Raw genomic sequence first — 10119 nt, forward strand, 5'->3', positions numbered from 1 at the left:
TAGTAGGGCTACGTGTGTGGAGCCCCTCCACACATGAGATGCGAACTGTATGTGGACTGTATATGGACAGCATCTGTGTAGAGGAGAAGAACTGGCGGAGACGATACAGAACGCCCAACCTCGAGGAAGAAAATTTAGCGAGAGAAGAGATGTTAAGTTTCTAGTTAAGATTTTGAGTTAGGGATAGACCGAGGATGTTTAGTGTAGAAGAAGGTGACAGTTGAGTGTTGTCGAAGAATGGGGGATAGGTGCTTGGAAGATTGTGTCGAGTTGATTGGTGGAGATATTGAGTTTTTGAGGAATTAAAGACACCAGGTTCCTTTTGCCACAATTGAAAATAAGAGCAAGATCTGAGGTCAAGCGTTCTGCAGCCTCCAGCCTGGAATCACGTAATTCCTGTGGGGAGGGTCTTCTGTTAAATGATGTTAAATAATGAAGAGTAGTCATCAGCATAGGAGTGGATAGGACAGTTTGTTATTGAAAGAAGATCATCAATGAACAACAGAAAGAGAGTTGGATAGGTTTAGGGGTAGAACAGTGACCGTCTACCACAGCAGAGATAGAACGGCCGGAAAGGAAACTGGAGATGAAAGTACAAAGAGAGGGATAGAAACCGTAAAAGGGAAGTTTAGAAAGCAAAGACTTGTGCCAGACCTTGTCGAATACTTTCAAAATGTCAAACGCAACAGTGAAAGTGAAAGTTTATAGGAAATTACTAGAAAAGGCTCCGGTCAGAGGTTAGCAAATGAACTTGTCACTTGGCCTCTTACTATAGCTTTAGACGACAGACTTAACCACGTTATTTATTCATGTGGAGGACCATAGCGCAGGTAGGCTTTCGGGTAGGCGGGTAAGCGGTGGCTGAACTGGTAGCGTACTGGGCCCACATTCACCGCGTGATGGACGACGCGGGTTCGAATCCCCACGCTACCACCTCGGATTTTTCAGTCACTGCCGAGTGCCTTAAAACTACCCACATGCTGTCCTGAAGACCACCCATCAACCCGGACTCTAGAGGAAGCCGTCCAAGCGAATCAAGAACGAGTTCCGGGGGGCAGCATGAGCCAATGCAAGATGGCGCCACTATAAACACTCGCCTGCGCCAGAACGGGCTGGGCCGACCATCAGGCCCCACCTGGAAGAAGCCTTGGGCCGACCATCAGGCCCCACCGGGAAGATGCCTACCGGCGCAGTAGGCAGCAACGTAAAAAAAAAAAAAAAAAAGAAAACACGCTTGTGGTCAGTCGCAGCCCATTAGTGGATTTTGTTGTATTGTGGCGTCGTGATACACTTGCCAGTTTTTACTATTTCATTCTTCTTAATTAATATTGTGGGTCAGGACTACGCAGCAAAAATAGTTCAAGTAGTACATTAGCCAATAGTGTGTAAGAACCATTGGTCACTTGATTACATGTCCTTTCATTGCTAATAAATGGTGTCAACTTTATATCCTTTCTCCATATCCAATTCTGCCTCCGTATAATTTCATCTTGTATTGACCTCCTTTCCTTCCGCCTCCCCAGAGCCAGGCCATCCTGCAACCCCGCACAAGGCATCCTGCTCAGTGGCAACAGCCTGGCCCTGCGCAGCATCACCAGGCATCAGGCGGGGCCCTACACCTGCTCCGCCTCCAACGTCGAGGGGACGCCCACAGCCCCCTGCTCACCCTCCACGTCAACTGTGAGTGTTGAGGAGAGGAACCAGAGGGAGGCAGGGAGGAAGGGAAGGAGAGTTAAGTGAGATGAGCATGGGGAGAGGAGGGAAGGTAAAGATATGTGTTGGAGAAGAGATGGTTAGTGTGGAGAGAGAGAGAGAGAGAGAGAGAGAGAATGCACATAAAACACTGACCCACTTGACCACAGTATCTCTCTCTCTCTCTCTCTCTCTCTCTCTCTCTCTCTCTCTCTCTCTCTCTCTCTCTCTCTCTCTCTCTCTCTCTCTCTCTCTCTCTCTCTCTCTCTCTCTCTCTCTCTGTCTTTATTTATTTAAACATCAAGATACATATGATAAAAGGGGCTGGGAAATTGTCTCCATGCTAAAGACGACCTCTGTCTTGAGGTCGCCTCTCTTAAAGCATTGTCACTAGTGTTGTGTTGTGTTGTGTTCAGGCGGATGTGACTAGGGCGGGTAAGTGCGATACCAAGCATGAGCAGCCACCTTCACATGCTGGGTGTTCATTGCCCTAACGCCCACTTCACCCGTGAAGGCGTTTCACAGGTGGGCCGTGGCACTCGTGAAGGCCCTCTGGCACCTGGCTGTGCGGCTTCTCGGGATTTCAAGGAGGAGGTCGTTAGCCACCGCCGCTCTCGTGGTGTGCTGGCTTCTCCTCCAAGGGACCCGTAGTGCCGCCAGGTGAGGTGTATGTTGAACCTGGGCCTTGTGTAGGATTGTGATGGCACCGACCCTTCTCCGGTGCCCGAGGCTGTCGAGCATACACTGGGGGGCGTCCTGCTGGTGATGTAGCTGCTGTCGATGTTGCCGCTGCCGCCACTGGTGTCCATGTGGTCGCTGCTGCTGAAGGCTGCTGGCATCGCGGATGAGTCGCTCTGCCCTCCTCTGCACTCTGTCCAGCAGTGAGAGGTGACATTGGGCACTACTCATCCAGGAGAGAGGGGAGTATTCCATGACGGGCCTCACCTGGGCTTTGTACAGCCTCAGGAGGCCGTCTGCGTCGAGCAGGTGCCGCACGCGACGCAGGAGTGTCACCCTCAGGGAGGCTCTGCGCGCCACACACTCCAGGTGGCGGTCGAAACTGAGTCTGGAGTCGACCTCCACCCCCAAGATGTTGATGGAATCCTTGATGACCAGGATGTCGTCCCCAAACTTCAGCCGTCCCTGCAGGAGTCTGGCGTCCTCCCCCGAACGCGATATGACCATGGCCTGGGTCTTCTCGGCAGCAAACTTGACTTGCCAACGTCGTCCCCAGGCCATGATGTCACCAAGATGGCGGTTGGTGGCTTCGATCACGTCCGCAGTTTCCTCCCTGGTGTAGCTGTGGGACAGGGTGCAGTCGTCGGCGTAGGCTGAGGCCACTGGTAGGCCACGGAGCAGCTCGTCGAAGTATGCGTTCCAAAGAATCGGGCCCAGTACTGATCCTTGTGGAACGCTGGCACTGATTAGGTAACCGCCTGACGTGCACCCGTTCACCACTACCCTCAGACTCCGGCCCTGCAGGTAGCTCGAAAACAGCTGCAACAGTAGTCCTGTGATGCCGAGCTGTTCGAGCTAGGCCAGGAGGCCCCTGTGCCACACACAGTCGAATGTCCCAGCAATATCAAGGGTAACAACAAGTGAGGGGCGTCCAGAGTCCAGGGCGTCATGCCAAGACTTGCTGAGCAGGAGGAGGAGGTCTGATGCCGAGCGACCTCTCCTGAACCCGTGCTGACGAGGAGACAATAGATGTTTCTCCTCCAGGTGGCGCGTCAGTTGCTCAGCAATTCTCTCTCTCTCTCTCTCTCTCTCTCTCTCTCTCTCTCTCTCTCTCTCTCTCTCTCTCTCTCTCTCTCTCTCTCTCTCTCTCTCTCTCTCTCTCTCTCTCTCTCTCTCTCTCTCTCTCTCTCTCTCTCTCTCTCTCTCTCTCTCTCTCTCTCTCTCTCTCTCTCTCTCTCTCTCTCTCACACACACACACACACACACACACACACACACACACACACACACACACACACACACACACACACACACACACACACACACACACACACACACGATTAATTTCCCTCAGAATATACTTCCCCCTTCCTTATTCCCTCCTGGATATATATCCCCTTCCCCAGGTAGTATCCAGTTCAATTTCCTTGCCATATATCACAAACATATTGAATACTCTTTATTTCTTGAAAAGAATTTCGTTTAGTAAAAAAAAAGAGGAAAAGAACAGGCCATTAATAAGTGTTTAGTTGAAACGTCATAGATATAATTTTTACAGTAAACATTTCAGACTCTAGAGAATAAATATGGGCATCTTTGTAATTGTCACAAATAAGAAAAAAAACATCAGAGCTGCCAGTCGGACTATTCTCATTAAGAATATTTATCAAATCATAATGCCCTTAAGGTTGAATACAGAAAAATATAGCCCTTAGAATCATCTCGACTGTCTGCGTCCATCTCATAGAGCTAAACATATTTGGAGGAGCTTTTGTTCGATACATTATGTGTTGTGTTTTATTTTTTATGGTGGTTTACCTCGTTCTTCCAGAAGCAGGGTAAGGGAACCTGGGGACCAGTCTTAACGGGATGCATTAATGGGTGTCCACAGCGGTGGATGTTCGTGACCGAGCAAGTGAAAAATTGGGAGATTCGAACCCTCACACAGTTTTTTTTGTTTTATCTTCTCCATCAGGGATGACAAGTCACACATCATGCTGGTGGGCTGCTGTCTACACACTGTAAAAACTGACACTAACATAAACTGAGTAAAAATATTCTACAAGCTCCTCTAGTCCTTCAGAATTTTCTTTTGTGTATCTCATTCCAACAAACATCTTCAAGAGGTAGAAATCCAAAGCCATCAATTATGGCAACAGTGCTTGATTCTATCTTTAGTTCTGTACCTGTGCACCAGACCAAGACTGAGCTTTCCTCCACGTTTTCTGAGTAGGTGATAAAAACAGCCCTGCGTAGACACGTGTGCGTGTGGGCCTTGTGCTAGGAGGGATATTTTCAAGAGGAGAAAATGTCCATGAGGGAATGTGTCCTGGGGGAGTAAGTGTCAGGTGAGAAAACTTTTTGTGTGTGGGGAGAGGATTTATGGGGTGGGGGTTAACCATGCTCCAGAGAATGCATCTCATGTGTAGAGGTGGTTCCACACACGCTTTTTAGACAGAGTAGAGCCACAGACTTTTCACGTCATCAACTCCTTCCTCTAACTGATAATCTCGTACCACTTAAAATTCTGCAGCAATGTCGCCTCCCTTTCTATCTTCTCCCAAAATTATCATACTGACTTTTTTTTCTGAACTTGTTAACTGCATGCCTCCACATCATTCGCGGCCTTGGACTTTCTACTTTAACTCATCCCTATTCTGTCCAAATCGCTTATGAAGGAGTTAATCAACATTTTCATTCTTTCATAGCATTCGCTGGTAAACTCTGGAACAGCCTTCCTTCGTTTGTGTTTCCTCCCGCCGACGACTTGAATTCTTTCAAGGGAGTACCGAAACAACTCTCTTACCAACACTGAGCCTCTTTTTTGGCCACTCACCTATCCTCGTTTTATAGGAGCAGAGCATAGCAGGCTTTTTTTTTTTCCTTAAGGTGCTTCCGGTACTGAAAAAAGAGCGCTGCTCCGTTCCTGCCAGAAGGTCCAAATAACAAACTCTTTCTTCCTCCTTATCGTGCACTACTGGTCTTGACTGTACCCGAAGATAGCGAAATCGTGCCTGTAAATAAACAGCAGTCGGTCCATCAGCTCCCTGCTCACGGTCGCGTAGTACTCCTGGTCAGAGAGGCCGAGGTCGTGGCCGTAGCTGCGGTGCTTCACCGGAAAGCTGACCTCCTGGAAGCCCAACACCCTGCAGAACAAATGTTCCATCTCCTCCTTAATAGTCTCTAACTTAAGGATGTAGTCGAACTTTATTCGACAAGGCTCCCACATCTCCGTGTAGGTCATCCAGTGTTCATCGGGCATTCCCATGTCATGGGTCCAGACCACGTGATGCAGAAATTGGTTGAAAGTGAACGATATGTTCCTGAATCGTTGTATAAGGTCGCTGGAGTTATAGGCATTTTTTAATATCTTGGAGAGACCCATGCAAGGTCCATACAGCATCATGAGGTAGGCAATGTCCATTTCTTTTACACCGTAAAACTGATTTTCCTCTTGTGAAGGGTTGGCCAAGAGAGCACCAGACTTGCTTACATAGTTGTTTACATATGCCTGGTATGTTCTAATGATTTTGTGCAGTGTTTCGTTGAACTCTTGAGTTCGAGGCAGAAATCCCTGAGAGACGAGTGCAGGCAGCCAGTATTTGTTGAAACGTGTTTCCCAACTTTCTAAACTCTGCGTGACGTTTCGCCATTCATCGTCATACTCGAGGATTGCTTTGCCGTTCAGGAATTTGTCTCTGAAAACGTGTAAGAAAGTCGTAGAGTATTTAGATTTATAGTTTTCGTGTTAGAGACAGAACAGTATGTCTAACATTACATTAGTGACTATTTTTTTATTTTATTAGAGCTTGGAAATAGAATGAAGCATAACAGCATGGACTTATTTCTGTGGGAGTAATTTAGCAGCTATTGTAAACTGTTATTAATGTATGGCTGCAGGTATTATTTCAAATTAGATTATTCAGTATGTCACATGATACTAAAGTCGACCAGGACCCTCTTAGTGAATACCATATGTAATGTAACAAAATACGTGTATTTAACTAAGATACTGTACTTGAACCAGAGATAAGAAACATGAATGTTACTAAGTAAATTAACCTGTAAGCAGAGGCGAGCCTGGCCAGCGGGTGCCTCACCACCACTGCATTGAGAGGTCGGAGTCGTTGGAGTCTTCTCCTTCATCCAAGTGATGAAATTCCTTAGCGCGGTAGACCCAACCTGCATGAACCGTGTCTTAGACGCTAAACATTTTACAGTTAGGATAAATAGAAACATTGCTATGCTAAATCCACTGGCGTGGCTAGCGACTTTGGAGACAGGAACCAGCAATCCCCAGCCTTCTGGACTTTGCAAACTTCAGAAGGAAAGAACTGCTCACGTTTCTGGTGCCTGAGCCATGAGGATTAACACATAACTCATAGCCAACTCTCTGTGCCAATGGGTGCACTGAAGTCGCCAAAGCCAATGTGTCTGTCACGCGGGAGACTGGTCGACTATAGACTCGAGCTTGGCATAGAACATCTCTTCTCCTCAGGTTCATACTGTATCGGCAGGGCGTACGCTGCAATAAGAGATATGAATCCAGAGGTGTGCTTCAACCTCACCAATATCATGCGATCATCAACCGGATAAATACCAACAACAGAGAACCCCAGTCGGCTAGAAATGACTATAGGTACTCCTTTGAAACGGGCGCCATTACTCTGGCCTCACCAATAGTAGGTATAATCCCCATTTTTTTATCTCTTTATTGCCAGGTCTTCTCGTCCCAGAGAATGTCCACTCTCAACCTTCTAAATTCAGCTGACAGATGGGGTAATCGCTAATCCTCAGAGGGGCCCAGGATGTTCCAGGCACCCACAGGGAAAGCCCACCAAAGGTTAACCCCGTGCCTGGGTTAACGAGCTCGTGTCTCGTCTGCACCACCATGGCGGTGCCCAAGAAAAGAAGGCGGTGTGTGGGTGGCGCGGAAGTGGTGCTCTCCTACCCGTCCCCCAACCTGTCAGAGTACTGGATGCCATGAAAATGGATCAATTTCAATCTCCGACGCCCCACCACCACTGAACCCTACAAGGGAGACAGATCGTTTGGCCCAGAGGTAGCAGGAGGCTTACGGATTCGCCACCTAACACAGTGGTGTCCCCTTGGCTTGTAGTAACGTATACTAGCCGACTAACCTCTCTGAGCCAGGAGAGGCCGCTGTCACGGCCGAAATGAGGGACATGAGGTGTGACACGGTGCACACGACTACGACATTGCTAAACCTTCAGGACTTCCATCTCCCAACCTTAGAGGGACGCAACCCACGGCAAACAAGTGTGGGAAGACTAAGGCTGAGGGCGTGCCAACCCGTAATCGGAGTTTGGCACTTCCAATGGAGATGGATTTTCAGGAAGACAGAAAAGATACAGCTCGGGTTGATTGAGCGCACAGCGTTATTCATTCAGATATACCTTCCCCTACCAGGTACAGCAATGCTGGCCATGTGACAAAAGAGATCGATCACATCCTTGTTAGTGCTCGTCGGAGGATCCTCAAGAACACCTGGGTCATCCGGAGTCCTGAGATCTTTGCGACCGACTACACACTTGTTGCAAACTAAAGGCTATGCATCAGATCCAAGAAAATCTCAAGCTATGGATATCTTTAAACGGGAATCTCTCAAAGCTGCCGAGGTGTGAGTGCATTGGAGAGCACCCAAAGTCTTGAAGTTGAGTTGCCTAGAAGGAGACACTGGAGTGTATAGAGGAGAGTCGTGCTGCAATGCTAGCTGAAGACTCGGAACAATTCTGGACTTTGTCACGATGGACTAGAACCCCTCTGAGGAGGGATAAGGAGAGGTATGTCAGAGGGCTCGCAGAGGATATCGATGGTTGTCTAAATACAAATGTCCTTAGATCTGCTTTCTGAGCTCTGAAGAAGCTCCGCTTCAAATCCACATCTCAGATGAGTACTATTCGAATAGTCAATGGGCAGATAATATCAGACGCGGATGGGTAACAGGCTCGTTGGGCCGAGTAGTTTGGGCAGTTGTACACGGTAAGCCCCTATGCGGACAGCTCCCTTTGACCGAATTGCAGATGGCGGCTGCTAATCAACAAATAGACAAAATCCCAACCTCTCTAGCGGCGGTGAGGGAGTCTGTGGGAAGATGAAGGGTGGAAACGCAGCTGTAATCTGTAATATTAGTGCGGAAATTCTGGAAGCCGGTGGCAAACCCATGATCCATGGATTATACGTGGTGCTGTCTGCCGTGTGGCACTCCAATGCTACTCCTGTTGACTGGAAAAGGGGGTTGGTTGTCCGTATCTGGTGAGGGAACGGGGACCGACAGGACTGCAACGATTATCTTGGTATTGCACTTCTCAGTGTGCCGGGCAAAGTGTTCGCTCATCTGTTGCTGCGAACTCCATCTCATCTGCTTAAGTTTCAGAGACATGAGCATTCTGGATTCACGCCCGGTACGTCAACACTTGATCGGATCCTAGAACTTCGCGTCCTTGGTGAACGCCGGCATAAGTTTCAGCAGGCGCTACTTACAGCCTATGTCGATCTCAAGATGGCATTTGACTCAGTTCATCGTGAGGCACTCTTGGACTTTCCGCGGACCCGTGTGATTCCTGCAAGAATTATTGACCTGATGACTGGCCTTTCTTTTGGGAGTGAGTGGAGGGTTTTTTGGCTTCTTTCCTGTTAATTCATGAGTGAAACAGGGGTACGTCTTTGTTACATCCCTTTTCAACATTTGCATGGAGTGGATATTAGTTATAGTTATTGATCAAAGTCGTTGCGGAGCATCTTTTGGCTAAGGTCCAGTCGTTTGGAGGCTTGCTGAATGACATAATTCAGGCTAGTCATGCATATGGTGAGGACGTCGAGGTCACCAAAAATTTCACATACCTTGGTAGTGTAGTGCATAACAAGGGTGTGAACCGTGTGTCTTACCAGGAAGCCTTTGCCGATCTGCATGGCCAACGGTGTTATGGAGTCGCTCGACAGACAAAGTTCCGAAATATTTAAGTCGCCTGTGCTCCTTCTCTTACCTTATGGCTGTGAGACGAGGTCAGTGAATAGTGGCTTGGAGAGACGTGTCGATGCCTTTGATACCAAGTGCCTTCGCTGAATCATGGGGTATCGCTGGAATGACCTCGTGTCGAACCGGCGACTGCGCGATGAAACTGAATGGAGGCCTGTTACCAGCATAGTCTGTGAACGCCAACTTTGGCTATATGGGCACGTGGCACGCTTTCTGGACGTCGATCCTGCTCATATGGTTGTTTCTGTACGAGACAATCCTGAGTGGAGGAGACTAAGGGGACGTCCACGTAGCTCATGGATGGGCAAGGTAATTGATCGATTTTACCGGGAGTGGCTCAGGGCTGTTAAGGCAGTCGCCTGGGGCTTGCTCTGGGGAACCGTCAGGAGTAGAGGGGCAAGTGAATGATAACGCCCCCACCCCGGGCGTATGCTCCCATTATTTAGTTATAAATATAAGCATGCAAAATCACATTAAAAACTTTTAGTTGTGTACGCACCAAGAATATTACAGATATATACTCTAAACGAAAACATACCCAATTCCTCGTAATATATTCTTAAAGAAGCAAATGGCCTACCTTAGGCACCGTAAACAGCATCAGAGATCCCGGCAACACATATTTGAATGCCACTCGCCAAATCAGGAGCGGATTGACGATCCGTGCGGGAGGTTTGTTACACCAACGAAGCAGGGCAAGGTTTCTGCGCTCAAACTCTTCCTCCTGTCCATGTTTAGTCTGTTTGATG

The 10119-nt window shown here is 48.3% G+C and overlaps 2 protein-coding genes across 2 annotated transcripts in view; one reads left to right on the top strand and one right to left on the bottom strand.

Annotated features, from left to right (window-relative positions):
- The window catches only part of LOC126982241 (synaptogenesis protein syg-2-like), a 291624-nt gene extending 289933 nt beyond the window's left edge, over window positions 1–1691 (top strand). The window contains exon 11 of the mRNA XM_050834188.1: window positions 1524–1691. Within this exon, the coding sequence (XP_050690145.1) occupies window positions 1524–1691 (168 nt within the window). The remainder of the gene's footprint in view (window positions 1–1523) is intronic.
- A 3557-nt stretch (window positions 1692–5248) lies between these two features.
- On the bottom strand, window positions 5249–6488 carry LOC127008866 (carbohydrate sulfotransferase 14-like; the record flags this gene model as incomplete). The annotated part of the gene is made up of 2 exons (XM_050881251.1): window positions 5249–6068; window positions 6433–6488. Coding segments are annotated over 2 exons (780 nt in total), but the record flags the coding sequence as incomplete, so codon positions are not given.
- Between the last annotated feature and the right edge of the window lie 3631 nt (window positions 6489–10119).

The sequence above is a fragment of the Eriocheir sinensis genome, chromosome 4 (genome assembly GCF_024679095.1).
Source record: "Eriocheir sinensis breed Jianghai 21 chromosome 4, ASM2467909v1, whole genome shotgun sequence".
NCBI classification, from domain to species: domain Eukaryota; kingdom Metazoa; phylum Arthropoda; class Malacostraca; order Decapoda; family Varunidae; genus Eriocheir; species Eriocheir sinensis.